Consider the following 16,154-nt stretch of genomic DNA (forward strand, 5'->3'; position numbering starts at 1 on the left):
TTCAAAGAACACGTCCGTTTTGTTGTTTGTCACAGATTCAATCATCAGCGGGTCCGAAATTGTTTCATACCTGACATCGGTGCTGACGAGTTGCGTACGCCGCAAGATGGCGCGCGCCTGAGCGTTGGTGGCGAACCTCATCGTCTCGTGGTTGACGGAGACGAGGAAATCGCCCGTGCGGATGCGTCCGTCGCGGTGGACGGCCCCGCCTTTGGCCACCGATGTGACCAGCACTCCGCTGGCTCCTCCGTCCACCACTTCGACGTTGATGCCGAGCGGATCGCCGCCTTTCTTGATGCGGACGGTACGTTCTAGCGCAGACGGAAGCGGCGCCAACTCCGACGCCACCCCACCACCGTCCGGATGGTAACGATCCGATCCGGCAGCCGACAGCGATGACGATCGTTCCGTCGACACGTTCACTAAAAGCGGATTAGGCATTTCAGATTCAGACGAGTCCGTATCAGGAGGCTCCGTCTGCGGCAATGGAGGCGGCGGAAGAAACATCGAAATCGAAGTATCCTTTATTTCATTTTGATTTTTTAACAATTCAAAAAGAGAAAAAGAAAATTTATTTTTAAAAAAAGATATCTACTAATTAGTAAGAGGGGGGGGGGGTGACTTTGAGTCCATTTATTCCGTTAAACCGACTACTTCATAACTGACGATATTTCTTGTTTTAGAATGGCAGATGGGCAGTGGCGCTGCTGCTGCCACCGCAATTTACTTCATCCCGCAGGGGACAGCAACAACCGATTTATTCTTTAATTTTTTTTTTTCTTGCCGAAACGAAAGACATCGTGTTGTACGGACGGCGGACGTCATCATCGCCATCAATAATAACTAGCGCCACACAAAAGGGACAAGATTGGCCGGGCAGCAGCTGACGTTCAACACGTTTTCCCACACATCAAGAGTCTTTCTCAAGAATATTCCAAACAACACAACAATAAGAATCATTTCTTGTTGTTGTTGTTGTTTTGCCAATTTCTACGGGAAGCCCATTCGTTTGGGTAACAGACTCGCTGGTGTGGGAGCAGCAAAACTGACGGTGCGCGAGAAAACGGCCAATTACAAAAAAAAACGACGTCCCAATCATCGAAACGTTCCCAGTTTCCCATGACACCACAATGGAAAGAGCGTCCAAATAACTGCGTTGCTGATTCTCTGTCGTTGTTCATTTGATAACACGGGATTAGCGCAATTTTTTTTAGCTCATCATCCAGCTGATTCCTGCACACACACACACAACAAAAACGGACATTCTGCCCATGTTTCTCTCTTGTTTGATGCCACCCACAATTGTTCGGAGGGCTCCAAACCGGACACGGCATTTCGCCCTGGAGGGGGATTTTACCTGTCTGTCTCTCTCTGTTTCGGCTAACGCCCTCCCACATCCTTCACTTCAATGTTACCACATGGCCTGTGCTGGGCCATCGTTCGTTACCCACAGCTGTGGGTGTTGTACCGTCATAGGGATTCGTCACGAACGCCCTCCCACCATTCCCCGAAATAAAAGAAAAAGTAGCCGATTTTTCTTTTGTATGTGTTGATGTTGTTTGTTATTTTTGCAGTTGCCAGTTGGAACGTCGTGCGAGACGGACGCGTGCAAGTGCAGCCCTCGAAAATGTCAATCCAGGTCAAACATTTGGAAATGAATTTTGTTTCTCTGTTGGGGGAGGTATCGTATTTTCCTTATGTAAATTGAAAAGAAAAACGGACGAAGTGATGAGAGAGGGACATGGAGATTGGACTGGCCACGATCGGCCAGTGCGGCATGGCCACACAAAGAAAAAGAAACAGCCAATAGGCAAATTTTGATTTTTCAATCTCTCATTCCCACGCTATGTTTCATTCTGGTTTCGGACTTGGCGGCCAAAAACAAACGAACAATCAAACATACCCGATTGCCCGGTAAGATCTAGTTCTAAACCACTTCATTTATTTTTTATTTTTTCAATTAAATTAATTTTAATTCTCGCATTCTTTACTGTTCCATTTTTCTTCTTTTTCTTTCTACTGACAGGAAACAAACTAAAAAAAAAATGAATAATAATTGGTTTCCTGGAACGTCATTCATTCTGATCGTTTACGTAATTTAAAAAAATTCCTAAGCCAAAATTGAAAAAAAAAATCGACGAGAGATAACAAAAACGAACGACTATGTGTCAAAGTATAACAGGAAACGGCAGCGTTACGGCTTCCACCCCCCAGACTTTTTTAGTTCTTTTTGTGTGTGTGTGTGTGTGAGTTCTATTCTCGTCTCTCTCTCTCTTGTTTTCCCTGTTACGATTAGGACGAACCGAAAGCTTTTTTTTAACAGGATCGACGGCCAAACAAATTGCAGCCGGTAGGAAATTGGGCGACCGAGAACACTCGTGACACCGTCATCCGACTTAATTGATTCCATTGCAATAATAAAAAAATAAAAAAGAAAGAAAGAAATAATAATACGTTCACAGCGGAAATCGTCAAGGATAACGAGCGCGTTGATCGGAATGCGAACGAAAGGGAAAGTAAAAGAAAAAGATTTCAAATCATTATTTAAATGAGCTCACCTGCACTTGATAGAGGTACTCGTCTTCGCTGCTGCTGCCAGAACTACTTTCACTACTCCTACTACTGGAAGAACGGTTGATATCGTGTCTCTAAAAAAAAAAAAAAGGGGGGACAAGAAAAAAGAAAAATGAATTCATCGAATAAATATGCAAATTGAAACTGGGAGCGAAATTTAAAAAAAAAATAGTCAATTCATTAGAAAAAAATACACTGGAAAAGGTTCTGTGTTCCTATTCTCTTTTTTTTTTCTTGTTTCTAAATAAAAATGGGAAAACGAATCGAGAGGTAAGTGGGATCGATGAATTTTCAAAACAAGGGAACTTCTGAGAATTGAAAGCTCCGACTTTTGATCAAAGATTTCTGCTGATTTATTCTTGAACACGAACCGCCCGTTTCGAAATCTACGGGATTCACTTGAATTTCTTCTTTCTTTTTCACCATCATTCTGCGTCATGTTTACAGTGGGGGTCGATGCTATCAAGGTAAAAACCCAACAACACAATAAAAAATTGGGTGGATCAATCGCCCAACCGATGCTCTTCCATCTGTGAACCGGTTGCGAGTCTTCACATTTCGTTCATTCGCTTCCTATTTTGCTGTTGTCTTCCTTCCACTCATTTGCATAACAACCATCGCATTATTAACACGATTTTTCTTGAATCAATAATCGTTAATCTCAATTTTCTTCTTCTTCTCGTCAAAGAGAAACGAAAAATAAACAATCAAACAAATAACCAAAAGTTCTTTTTCCTTTTCAAACTATGATTATTCATAAAGAGAAATTATACGTTGAGAGCCAATGGCGCTCGGATTGATTGCTACGATTATTTAAGATTTCAAAATTAGAATTTGTTTTCCTTGTTTTCTTCCTTTCAGAAGGGAGAGATATTTTTAGGAGCAGAGTAAGGACGAGGAGCGTAGACTAAAGAGGGCAGCAAAACGCCCGTGCTAGACACTGGGCGGCTGACGGGCGACAGAGCGGACGGCGACGCTTGGGCCACTTCGACTTCATCCGTCACGATCAGCGTGGGGGGTAAGGTCGGCGGGAGAGCCGGTGGTTGATCGTCTTCGTCGTCCTCCTGAGACTCTTCGTCGTCGACATTCAGGACCGAGGCAAAGACTTGCTTCATGTTGCCGTCCGTTTCCAGATCTTCGCCGTCCGTGTCGTCAAACGAACAGAACTCGTCCTGAACGGGACTCTTTGGGACCAGCAATTCATCATCATCATCATCATCGTCGTCGCTGCCGGAATGGGCTTCATCTTCGACAATGTCTTCTTCTTCCATCAGCTCCACTTCGTCAATGATCTGCGAGGTGACGACAAGTTGAACAACAATCGCAATTCATTTGATGAACGTGGGGATTGAGCGAGGCAAAAGGAAACAAAACATGTTCGTTCATAAAGAAATAATGGATGCATTTTGCTGGATGGAGTAGTAGTAGCAGCAGTAGTGGTAGCAGTGGTAGCAGCACTCGACTTACTACACCTGGGCTAGCGCGAAAACAAATTTAAATACCTACAGGAGGAGGCACATCGACTCAGATCTACCCAACATATTAGCCTGTACCGGGGGGAAAGAAGGGAGCCGGGTGACCTCTAGCGGTGAGGATGAGAGTTAAAGTGTTTTTTTATTTTTCTCCTTTTCTTTTTCAACCCCAAATTTGGAGAAAATGGGGGGGAGGGAGGGGGAGTTGATGGGGTAGGATCAACTTGCCTGCATCTCGGAAGCCCCTGCGCCGCCACTGGATGCGCCGCTCTCGTTAAGCGAGACGGGATGCGGCTTGGCTACGCCAATGTGAACGATCCCGCGAGGTGCCCCTTTCAAGACCTGAACGGCTTCGTCGAGCGACGCGTTCTCCAAGTTGATATCGTTGACGAAGAGCAGCCGATCCCCAGGGATGAGCCGTCCGTCTTGCTGTGCAACTCCGCCCGGCACCAGGCTGCGGATGACGATGATGGTCTCGCTGGGATTCATCGGATCCTTTAATTTTTTTACATGTCACAGCAAAATAAAAAAACAAAAACGGCCAAATAAATTAAAAGAAGAAGACGTTAAGGAACTTAAGGGGACGTACTGTACACTACGATGTGGTACACACACAACAAAAAAACAAAAAAAACAACCCAACAAAAAATGTACCTGATAATCCAGAATAGAGAAACCTAGTCCACGTTCGCCTTTGACGAGTTCGATGACCTGCGGTTCGGAGCTCCACGTGGCGAGGCCACTGAGCGGCTCCAAGCTGCGCGATCGATGGCTCTTTGAGAGCGGCGAGTCCGCAGCCGGCGAGACCGACGTCGAAGCCAATGAACCGTCCGATTTGGCTTTCACCAACCGATCGCCGGGCGGAATCAAACTCTGCAGGCTTCCGCCCAAGATATTCTGTCAAAACAATCAAACACAATTACAGAAAACAACAACAAAAAAAAAAAAAGACGATCGATTTGGGCTAACCCTGGAGGCGAAGGCCGTTCGATCTTGCGTAGCATCGATTGGCCGTGAAGGCAGTTGGGTGGGCAGCAGGTGGGTCTGGCGGCGGGCGCAGACCATGCGGACCGATTGCGGAAGATCCTTCAGGATGGAAACCACTTCGACGTGGCTGAGACCGAGCAGCTTGCGCCCGTTGACCTCGAGCAGCTCGTCGCCGCTGTGCAAGATGCCGTTGGAGCCGACCGGCCCTTCGGGCAGGATCGAGCGGATGTAGTGATGCGGTCGGACTTCGCGGCCTTCCTCCACATCGACCGTGCCTTCCAGGCTGATGCCCAGTCCTCCGGAAGGCTGGAACTTGGACAACTGCGCCACGACAATGTCCACGTCGTCTTCCACCATCGACCGCCATTTGGCTGTTCAGTTTGTTTAAAAAAACAAACAGAAAAGCAAAAGAGTTTTGATTACGTCAGAGACATTCAAATCGCCAAAAGACGCGAAAAAATGTGCGAAAGAAGGAAGAAACAAAAGAAAAACTTTACCGATAATGGCGGCCTCGCATTGCGGCGAGAGCTGGGCAGAGTAGACGTGATCGATGAGCTTGTCCAGCTCTTCCGGCGACAGCGATGAATAATCCAGAGCGTTACTTGGCGAGGCGAGTGGGTCGAATCGATCTAGATCCATCAATTGGTCAGACTCGGGTTCCTATCAGACAAGAGACGCAGAGCAGAAAAAGAAATATCCATTACATGAGCCATATGTAAATGATGATGATGATGATTTGGCATCTACGCACAGGCACTTGGGGTAGGCGAGGGCTGGCGTCGATACTATCGGCGCTTTCGTTTAGCTGCTCTTCTTGCTGCTCATCGTCGTCGTCGTCCTGCTGGCCGTTCAGCAAGACGGAAGGAACATCTGGTTTGGCTTCTTGAAAGACGACAGGCAGAGCGGGCGGAGGAGATCGTGGCACCGCCGGAGGCGACGGCGGAGGCGGAGATGGAGGCCGATAGGAAGGAACGGTGGGCGTGACGGACGCCACCGTGCTCTCCGCCATGGCCTGCTGGAGCTGATCGTACTTGGGTCCGCGCAGGTAGCGGGCCAGCGTCAAATTGACAATCTGGCCGGTGCGGCGCAGCACCTCAACGGCCTGGTGGTTATTGAATCCTCTCAGAGACTGGCCGTCCACCTCGACGATCTGATCGTTGATCTGAATTCGGCCAGACACATCGGCAACGCTGCCCGGATTGATGCTCTTGACAAAAATGCCGGACAGCTCCTCTGTTTCAATCGAATCGAAAATGCCATTAGAAAACGATAATTCCAGGACAAAAAAAAAAAAAAAATTGAAATGGAATCACCTCTTTCGCAGACGTATCCAGCAATGGTGATGCCCAGTCCCTGGGCATCCTTTTTAAGCTGCACCTCGAAATTCTCCACTTCGGGCAGATAGTCGAGGTGGATGTCGGCGGGCATGGCCAGCGTTTGGCAAACATCCGAAGACTCTGCATCAATTTCAAGAGTGTCTTCCGTCGTCGACGCGCTCATGTGCGACCCACTGAACTGGATAACAGCTTCGCCTCTAGGCGCATTGGACGTCACCTAAACGGAAGATGAAATGTCAAGTGATTTCCCGAACCCAAAAAAAAACAAAAAACGTTTCAAAGGAGGTGACAATTGAAGGCGAGATAAAAAAACTTGCATGGAGCTGGACGTCAGAGTGTTGCAATTCGAGCGTGGGCGGTGTGAAAATGAAGCGGTCATCGAATCCATCGATGGCCAGCATAGCGGCGTTCTCGTCCAAACCGCTGGCGTTGGCAATGAACGGCTCGACAACCTGGAACGCTCCGTTCTGATGCATGGCCAGATGTCTTTCCAGCTCTTCGGGATCGCCCAGCACTTTGGTGGGAACGATGGGCGCACTGCTGCTCATGCCCTGCATTACAAAGCAAACATTCAACGTTTTAAACATTTTGGAACGGAAAAGAAATAAATAAATAGACTATCGTCCTTATCCTTTTAAAATCAACTACGCAAAAATCTCCATCGGAAACGGGTGCAGCTACGCAGTGGCAATAAACGATTTCAAAGCGAATTGCGAATAGACTTGGAAGCGGGCCACATTACGAGGAAATAATAATAAAAGAACTTTTTGCTATTCATGAAAAAACACCGGAAATGGATAGCCCCCCCCCCTCTTAAAAGGTCGAATCATCTCCGCTCGGAAGATTTTTGTCGCCGTTGGTCGTTTTTATTTCTGGCGACCAACCAAAAATGTCATCCAGCAATTCCCCCCTTCATTTTATCTTTTCCTTGACAAAATTGTTTTTTTTTTTTTTTTAAAGAGAGGCAACAAATTAAAGGTTTTTTTGTTTTGTTTTGTTTGTTTTGACCTGATAATCGGGTGATGAGGGTTCAATAGGCCGGGCAACCACCAAACGGACCTGAGTGCCCGACTGGCGCAAAACGGCCGCCACTTGCTCCGATCCCATTCCACGTAAACTGACTTCGCCAATCTGAAGGATATGATCTCCGCTCTGCAGACGTCCATCCTGTCAATCAAAACAAAACAAGAACATTTTGAAAAAACTCGAGAATGAATCCCCCCCCTTAAAAAAAAAATTAATTAAATTAATGAATTGAATATACTCGATCCGAGACTCCTCCGGGAACGATCGTTTTGACGACAACGCCTGTACTCCGGCCACCGATGATGCCGAAACCGAGTCCGGATCCATCGTTGATTAGATCGACCACTTCCACCTGGGCCCATTCCGTGTTCAACTGTCAAAAACCAAACATTGAAAGCGACAAGAGGTGAGAAAATCAATTAGACCATGTGACGCTTTCGAAAATGATTCAAAGATAAGAGACCAGAGCCTTGACTCTTGATGTCGAGAACAAGCCCAGTGCGTTTCACAATATGGAAAAGTTAAAAATGAAACCATACGCAGCGCAAACATTAGAAATAATAAGAATAAAGGGCAGATAAGGAGAAGACCTAAGTGCAACGAATCGCGTCTAATCTGTCCCGTTGGCCCAAGTGGCTCCAAAGTGGAGGGTCGCCCACAATCGAGACACGACACAACGGCGTCTGTGTAGAATACGTTAGTTGCAAAGGCTATTCGAATATAAATTTTAAAAAGAAAAGAAAGGCCGGTTGCTATGGAAACAGCATTGACGACGTCGAAAAGCCATTTTTCTGGCCAGCAGCTGGACACTATTCGGCAACGCCATCTCGCAAGGATTGCATATCGATGGCATTTATTGGCTTTCGATTTTTCTCATCTATTCTCTTATCTTATCGATAGCTCAACGCCATCGCGACGGATGCACGGGCGCATCAATCTCATTTTCGCACTAGAATGTCAATTGGAACGCGATTGGGGCGCTTTTATAAAACGCGGAGAGCCAAACTTAACTTCTAATTAAGGAATTTGGGCGTGCGCTCATTAGCTAACGAGCTGACACTCTTTAAGCAGCGACATACTCCAGTCCGCGGTAGAATCGACCAAATCTTGACAATCTTCATTCTCAATTCATACCACATCCCTTTCTTTTTTAAAACCCACACCCAACAAACTTCAATTTCTTTCCCCTTTAAAAACCCCAGTCAGCTAACAGAAGGAGGAGCAGAGCTTCGACTCCTCGAGAGTTGGCCAAATGAAAACAACAATCAGACAAGGAAGGAAGGAAGGAAGGCAAGGAAGAGTTTAGTAGTATTGCACACCACCATATCGCCTCCAGTCTTGGATGCGTCACTCAAGGCGGATGGTGAACGGCCGAGCAAAGTGGCCGCTAGATGAGTCGATGCGATGATCTCGACGACGTCGACGACGTTCTTGTTTGGGTCTGTCGTCACGGCGGCCGGTTGTTGCTGAGGGGAAGCGGATCGCGAAGAAGACGAGGCGCTGCGCTGGCTGCTCTGACTACTCCGGCTGCGCGTGCTGGTGCTGTCCGGCGACAGCTGCTCTTTCTTCTTCGATGGCTGATCACTTTCTTCTTCTTCTTCTTTATCGTCTTGTCGTGGCTGCTGTTGTTGCAACAGTTGCTGCTGCTGCTGAGCAAATTCAATAATGGACGAAGGCTGCTGTTGCTGCTGCTGCTGAGGTTGTTGCTGTTGTAGGCCGATGAGCGGGATGTGCGGCACTTCGGGGTTGACGCCGCGAGCCACTAACAGGTCGACGACGCCGCGAGCCCGTTGCAAGATCCCAATGGCCGCCTGGTGCGAGATGGCCGCTTCCAGCACTTGTCCGTCGATCGCCAGAATTTGATCGCCTTCGGCCAGTCTACCATCTCTGTCAGATAAGACATCAAAACAATTTAAAGTCGGTGACGAATGAAAGCAACGAAAGTAAGACAGAAATTCATGCATCCACATGTAAAGAAAAAGCCAATTGTTCTTCCCGTCTCTGTAGATTGCCAATAGACAACCTCTTCTCTCCTCCCTCTTCTCTCCCTCTGCTCTCACCGAAACCTCTTTTTGACACTCCCTTGCGGCCTATCGATCCTTCCCCATTTTCCTTTCTTCTCTCTTTCTTTCTCTTCTTTGTTTTCTCCTGGTAAGAGCGACGGAAAACGACAGTTGTTGTTGTTGTCCTATCTTACTGGTACGCAGGGCCGAGGGATCAACAAACTCGCATAGCATTTCTTTTAAGAAATGAAAAATCGTGAAAGGACAATTGTATTCACGGAGCGTGGCGTTTCCATTTGGCAGAAAGTACAACGAACTCTCCGACAAAAAAAAAACGGTCCCGCAACCACGCCCTTTCAAACATTCCAATTGATGGAGGAAATGGGACCCCCCCCCCCTTTTTTTCCTTTTCTTTTTCGAATCGTGATGGATCCTTCGGAAATCGCATCGAGTCTCACTCCCCATTTTTTTTTTCTTTCTCTCTCTTTCCCCACTCCATTCCCTCGAAAACGTGAATTGAAAACAAACATGGCGGGCAATAGCCTGCCCTGGGAATGACGATTTTCCTGTTCCTCGTTCTCGTGCGAGTCGGGGGTAGACGTTGAAATGAAAAAAAAAAAAGCCTCCACCTCGTAAAACTTCTTCTGAAGCGTTTTCCCTTCCCCTCTGCAACCCCACTACTTTGTCACGCAAGCAAAACGAATGTCATTTTGAAGTCTCGTAATGAGCAATCCTCTGCCATGTGCCGAGGAATGCTGTAACTTCTCCCGCAAAGAAAGACACACGGCAGGAGGTCCGTACTGGGAAGGAAACCCAAAATTATGCGGAATTAAAATTTCGGGACGAAAGAAAGAATAAACAAACATTTCGTTCATGTCATTTTCTTAACTCGTCGATAAACTAAAGGTGGGCGGGGGGAATCCTGAGGCCTCGGTACATCCAACAACAAATTGAACACATACACACGGCGCCGTCTTTGCTGCCGGACCAAGTCATCCATCTTTCCCAAATGCACAAGCCTCCCGCGCGCGCTCTTCTCCTCCCATCCATCCTCAACCTTCCCAAGAAAAAAAGGTAAACAATGAGTCATGGGGATGGGCAACAAACCCCCCCAAAAAATGGCCGATTTTTTTTTTTTAATCGGTAAATTGGAATTGTAGATTCCCTTCTTTTCGAGGACTGAAAGAGACGCTACGGCTGGATCGATTCATTGCGGTAACTCCTACGCAGCTCGATCGATATTCCTACACACGTAGAAATAGAGAGAGAGAGAGAGAGAGAGAGAGTCGGACAAAAAGAGAAATTGCAAAACTGTTTAGCCTCATGGACGTAGCGTATGGACGTAGCGCACAAGTACGAAACCAGTTTGAAAATAGCCCCTACGGCCAAACAAAACATCTCCAAATCCAGGTGGAATGCGAGTAATGGATTATTCCAGCTTCATCGTAATTGGATGGAAGACCGGAAAGAAAATAGGGGAGGGGCTCGTCCTCACGACGTTCTCTCCCGAATCCAATTAAACGCGGTGGCAGAAACTACATGGAGGACGAGTGTGTGTTTTTTCTTCTTTTTCAAAGTGGTAGCCTCCAGACAAACCAAGTAAACCCTTCTCCATCCATCCAATTCCGTGTTCTCCTTCTCTTTTCTACCGACATAAATAGGGTACGACCACGAACGGCAAAGATCTTCCGGCTCTTCACCAGTTCATCTTCCAATTTCTTTTGATTATTTTACTTTGATCTCTTTTTCGTATGTTCCCTTTTTAAAAAATAAAATAAAATATATATAAATTCTTTTTCGGGTGGGGGAGTTCATGCCTTTCAACTATCCAGCAGGGAGGAACCCGAAAAAGAGAGGCAATATCGATCTGCAACGATGCGGCATTGCACAAGAGGAAGGAAAGAAAGAAAAAAAAGAAAGGGAGCAAGCGCAAACATCCAAGTCCACAAGAGGGAGGAAACAGCAGCTAGTTATTATACAACAGAATGGGCACGGGGGGGAAAGAGCAGCAGCAGCACGTAATCACATTTTTCGCAAAGAGTTTACACTTTTTTCGATGAAATGAAACGTGGATCGGATGCGAAACTTGCCGAATCGTATCTTTCTTTTCTCTTTCAGATTGTTAATATCTACGAATAATGTGAAATCGCACCATTGTCGAAATTTCGATAAACCCAAAATGAGGATTGAAAAGAAGAAAAGATGAGAAACAAAAATAAACGGGGAAAATAGATAAAAGAATATCGATTGTTTTTGGACACAACACACACGTGATGGCGGAACTATACTTATAAGGCCTTTCCGGCAAAAAATAATGACGATCTAAACATTTTCTTTTCTCGTGTCGCCCCCCCCCATCTACCCGCTTCCTATGGACAATCTCTCCCGCCCTCATCTCCCCGCGTCGCCATCCAACAAGGTAATAACATTGTCGGCAATCTCTCTCTCTCTTTCTTTGTGTCTATACATAAAAATAAAAAAAAAAAAAGGGGGATAGTGTGCGCATCAAATCTAATTTTCTAAATGTAATTCAATTCCAGTGGAAGAGAGAACGCAACACACAGCAACAAAAACGAAGGCGGCCATTTTGATCGACCCTCCACACTTGGCAAAACAACAAAGGATGTTTTTGTTTTGTTTAAATACGAGAATATTAATTATTTTGATGTTGGGGTGAGCAGCTCCAGACACGTACAGACGAATCGTCTGCTGGAACTTTCAAAGAAACTAAAAATAATAATCGAAAACAAAAAACACACACAAAATGGAGAGAAGGACGTCGACCGGAGTTTATTGATCAAGCAAACGGAATTGCTGGATCATTCAGCCAAGCCAGACATGGATAGTATCAACTCCCCCCTATTCCCTTTCTTTTTTTTAGACCCAACGACTCGCATTGCAGACCACTTTGAAATTCGTTAGCAACCCAAATTTTGCGTCTATTCTTTCTTTTTTTTTTCGTTCTCTTTCCATCTTCCCCCTTTTCATTTCTTTAGTTCATCGTGGGGCATTGTCCGTCTTGGCTTTTTACCAGTTCATTGCGTTCGCTTGAAGCAAATGTGAACCATCCGGTTGAGCGGAAAAGAAAAAGCACGAAAGAAGAAGATGAGAATCAATAGCGACAGCCAAAAAATCAAAACCGCCGTTGGTCTTTTTCTTTTCTCAATTTCTTTCATTGACCAATTTCAAATTTGAGGTTGTTGCCTATCATAAAACCAAATTCATTTCGACCCACACCCCAAGTTTTAAAAAAATGTTAAACCTCGGCGGGTCCGAAGAAAATTGATTTCAAGAATTAAAATAAAATAAAAAAATATATAATAAAAACCAACGGTTACTGGGCACAGACCGGTATCCATGTAGGACATACAAATCGATTCAACTTGTAGCGTCGACTGCGGAAACGAGCGTCTTATCCGAGACGTTTCCCACGACAGGGCGAACGCTCCAATCCCGGTCTACACACTCCCGTTCAACCCCGCATTTCCCCTCGTCTTCGATAACAACAAAAAAATAGAGATTATAGCCTTGGCTAGCAATCCACACGTAATGGAATGCCCACATGGCCAATGTACAACAACAACACACACAAAAAAAAAAACCCACCACCTAAACCTTTCAAAAACGGGTTCGTGTTGGGGCTGTTTCTTTTCGTATTGCGCCTGCGTTCGTTCTCAAAAGTGGGTCGTGTGTTTTGCGAGAATGGAGACGGCAACTGCCGTCACGAACACGTCGCAACATTACGCTGCCATGCGAAAAATAACAACAGTAAAAAAAAATATTTAAAAAAAAACGAAAGCGGATGGGAAAACTATTAGGGATAGACACAAAACAGATGCATAGCTTATACAGTTCCTACCACGAAAATTGGCAGCCAATGTCTTTCAATTTGTGTTTTTGTAAGGAAATCAAGAAAAACGAGACAACAAAAAACTGGTCCTAAAGGAAAAGAAGAAAAAATAATACCTATCGATCGGTTGCTCGTGCGCCGGCTTTTCCACCAGTTGTTGGGGGGGGCACAGAAGAGAACAACTAGATTTACTTTTTTATTCAAACGAGAAGAATACGGGGTGAATAAAAATCACGTGTTTTTCTACTATCTCACTTGTATTTTGATTTGTCAGATCGGATTTAACCCGCGCGGATTTGAAAACGAACGGAGCGAGGGCTGTTCAACGTTCCCACGGCCCCCGGAGGAGCAATTATATATATATTTGTCTTTTCTATCTGTTTTTAGTCTTTTGCGAGAAAGAAATAAACGTGGCCGCTAGAAGAACGACGGCCTCCGATGTTCTCTCAACGCCATTGACCGTAGACGAAAAGCCGTGAGAGAGATCAATAGATGAACGAGATGAGGTTGTAGAAGATTTGGCGCAGCCAACAGCCATCAGCGGGGGCGAAAACAAACCCACACACACACACACACACAAAAACGACACGTACACGTCCGTGAAAACACCGAAATCCCCCCTTGAAGCCCAAAATGAATGGCACACGCACGACAAAGTCTGGTCACACCAAGAGAGTCAGGAGATTTCCTATCGAAAGAGGCCCTCCACAATTTCTTGTCTGCGTTTTTCTTTTGTGTTAGCGCACTAGAAAATCCTCGTCAGAATAAAAGAGACGCCATTGAAGACAATTTTTTTTTTTAATATAGGGGAATCACACAGTGAACAATCCGTGAGGTGTGAGCGATGCGAAGAGGTCGGCGGGCGTCGGCATGTCGACGCTATCGCAGAGCCTGATCGCTCAAGAACTCGGAGCTCGACTGCGGACCACAACCGATGGCTGCTTCCCTACGAGTTTGCGCAAACATTCGCTCCCTCTTTGCCCATCAGCACGACGGAGAGGGTATTTCAACTCTTTTTTGATTTGACTCCGTTTCCCACCGGGAGCTGAACACGACGACCTCAGCGCCTCACGTTGGGCGTTTTCAAACTTGATGTCTACGATTTTTTAAAGGTCCTGGGGTTGGTTTCACGTGCCCGAAACATGCGCGATCTCAGCGCTCTTTGTCAAGAGACGATCTCGTTGACCGAAAATAATAAATAAGACAACGTCTTGTTTACCTTTCTGCGATGAAAAGAAAAAAGAAAGGAGGGAATGCAAGGCAACAAAAGAGTCTTCAATGTGCGGAAGGATTTTCATTGAACAAGAAGGGCATGTGAAAGACGGAGTTTGTTGTTGCCAACCCCGCCGGATGAAGAGAATGCGCTCGAAATATTCATACATAAAATATTGGAGGGTGTGGTATCTTACCTTCCAGCGATTCCGGTGGGTTGTATCTCTTGAACGAAGATGCCCAAATCTCCTTTGTGGTCTGATCTCAATCCGACGACGCTGAATCCAAGGCTTTGTCCTTCCGGCTTGTTCAGCTAGAAAAAGAAGAAAGTAACAAACTGTATTTTTCTTTTTTAATTGAACAAAGGCAAGATATGGAAAGGGAAGAAAGACTTATTGATTCAACTGGAACGAAGGCAAGTTGAGGACTTTGGGGACTCGTAGAGAGCTCTTCATCTAACTTCAAACTCTTGTGACTCTTTTCACGCATCGCCTCAAAAGACCAAATTACACACGCTGTTTCAATCAAATTCTGCTGATCAATGTTTCGGACCAAAAAGCACGCTCCTTTACGAAACCGCTAGAAATGAGATTACGTGCTTCGCGATTTTATATGAATATTTTCTCGCGACTCCTCGACACAGCGCTCGTAAAGGAGGCACTCGAACTTTCAAGACAGACTTGAGTTGACGAATAGGAGAACGGCTGGTCAAAAGGCATGAAAATGTTCGCTTGGTGTAACGTGTTTTTACCTGAATTGCGATGATTTCTCTCTTTGCGGCCGCTTGCAGAATAGACTGTTGAAACTCGGCCGCGGTTTTATCCACTTCTCTTTTGTGGGTTTCTGGCGATACTGTTGACTGCTTGGATGAACTGGCATTACTGAGAGCAGGGCTTGACTTTCCTCCTTTTGTTTTAGACGAGATCCTACGGTGAGTTTGGAGGATGTTTTGGTTGACAACAAGGGTGCCTGTCTTGTCGATATCAAAGTCACTGGGCAGAAGAGACGGATGATGCACAAGATGTTGGTTCAATTCCTCAAGAGAATCTTCCAACTTTAAAATGTTCCTCAGTACAGGATTCTGTAAAAGGCTGGTGAGAAGATCCAAGTCTGCTTGAACCTGAGAGGCCACACCGTTTCCTTCATCGTTGGTTGCAACCCTTTGTTGGACTCGCTCAAGAAGAGCAAGGGCCCGTTTGGCATCTACAGTCAAAGATGAAAACAATAAATGTTAGTTGATTAAATCTACGGGTAGAATAATCGCTCAAATCACCTGATGTCACGGGCATTCCCACAGTGTTTTTTAATACACGCGGCTATTCACCTCCGGGAAACCTTGAAGACAGAATTATTCTACAATTAAATAACGACGAATACACGTTTCCTGACAAAACAGATAAGGTGAGAGAGCGTACCTCAAACAGAAACGAACTGAAAATGAAACGTAAAAAAGTGACAAAGGAAATAAAAGGAAAAAAACCAAAAACAACTTTAATTCAACATAAGATTTCGGGCGCCCTCCCCAAAAAAGCCAACACACGGGAGCGAATGAAACAAAATGCACCTGTTTTCGTATTCCAAGCCGCAGGCCAGACAAAAGGAATTCCTATCTGCGCATATTTACACAGCGCTCTAATTCGCTGCAGCGGAATTCCTTGAAACTGTTTGCAAAAGCTTTTACAATTGAAATGCC

General features: G+C 45.6%; 1 protein-coding gene and 1 long non-coding RNA gene across 6 annotated transcripts in view; one reads left to right on the plus strand and one right to left on the minus strand.

Moving 5' to 3' along the window:
- LOC116921730 (multiple PDZ domain protein) overlaps positions 1–16,037 on the minus strand; it is a 30,297-nt gene extending 14,260 nt beyond the window's left edge. For all 5 annotated transcript variants that reach the window (XM_045172522.1, XM_045172521.1, XM_032928071.2 and 2 more), the window contains exons 1-16: positions 15,877–16,037; positions 15,735–15,796; positions 15,213–15,664; positions 14,659–14,774; positions 8,716–9,283; positions 7,635–7,769; positions 7,379–7,537; positions 6,688–6,921; positions 6,347–6,587; positions 5,785–6,266; positions 5,531–5,693; positions 5,016–5,404; positions 4,701–4,943; positions 4,275–4,541; positions 2,559–2,648; positions 71–522 (exon numbers count right to left, since the gene is read on the minus strand). In XM_045172522.1, coding sequence (XP_045028457.1) covers positions 71–522; positions 2,559–2,648; positions 4,275–4,541; positions 4,701–4,943; positions 5,016–5,404; positions 5,531–5,693; positions 5,785–6,266; positions 6,347–6,587; positions 6,688–6,921; positions 7,379–7,537; positions 7,635–7,769; positions 8,716–9,283; positions 14,659–14,774; positions 15,213–15,664; positions 15,735–15,750 — 4,007 coding nt within the window. In that variant the 5' untranslated portion in view covers positions 15,751–15,796; positions 15,877–16,037. The remainder of the gene's footprint in view (positions 1–70; positions 523–2,558; positions 2,649–4,274; positions 4,542–4,700; positions 4,944–5,015; positions 5,405–5,530; positions 5,694–5,784; positions 6,267–6,346; positions 6,588–6,687; positions 6,922–7,378; positions 7,538–7,634; positions 7,770–8,715; positions 9,284–14,658; positions 14,775–15,212; positions 15,665–15,734; positions 15,797–15,876) is intronic.
- Positions 518–2,792, plus strand: LOC116921794. The gene is made up of 2 exons (XR_006645774.1): positions 518–1,914; positions 2,027–2,792. It is a non-coding gene; the product is annotated as an uncharacterized LOC116921794 (long non-coding RNA).
- Positions 16,038–16,154: the final 117 nt, after the last annotated feature.

Source organism: Daphnia magna, linkage group LG4, assembly GCF_020631705.1.
Source record: "Daphnia magna isolate NIES linkage group LG4, ASM2063170v1.1, whole genome shotgun sequence".
Classification (NCBI taxonomy): Eukaryota; Metazoa; Arthropoda; class Branchiopoda; order Diplostraca; family Daphniidae; genus Daphnia; species Daphnia magna.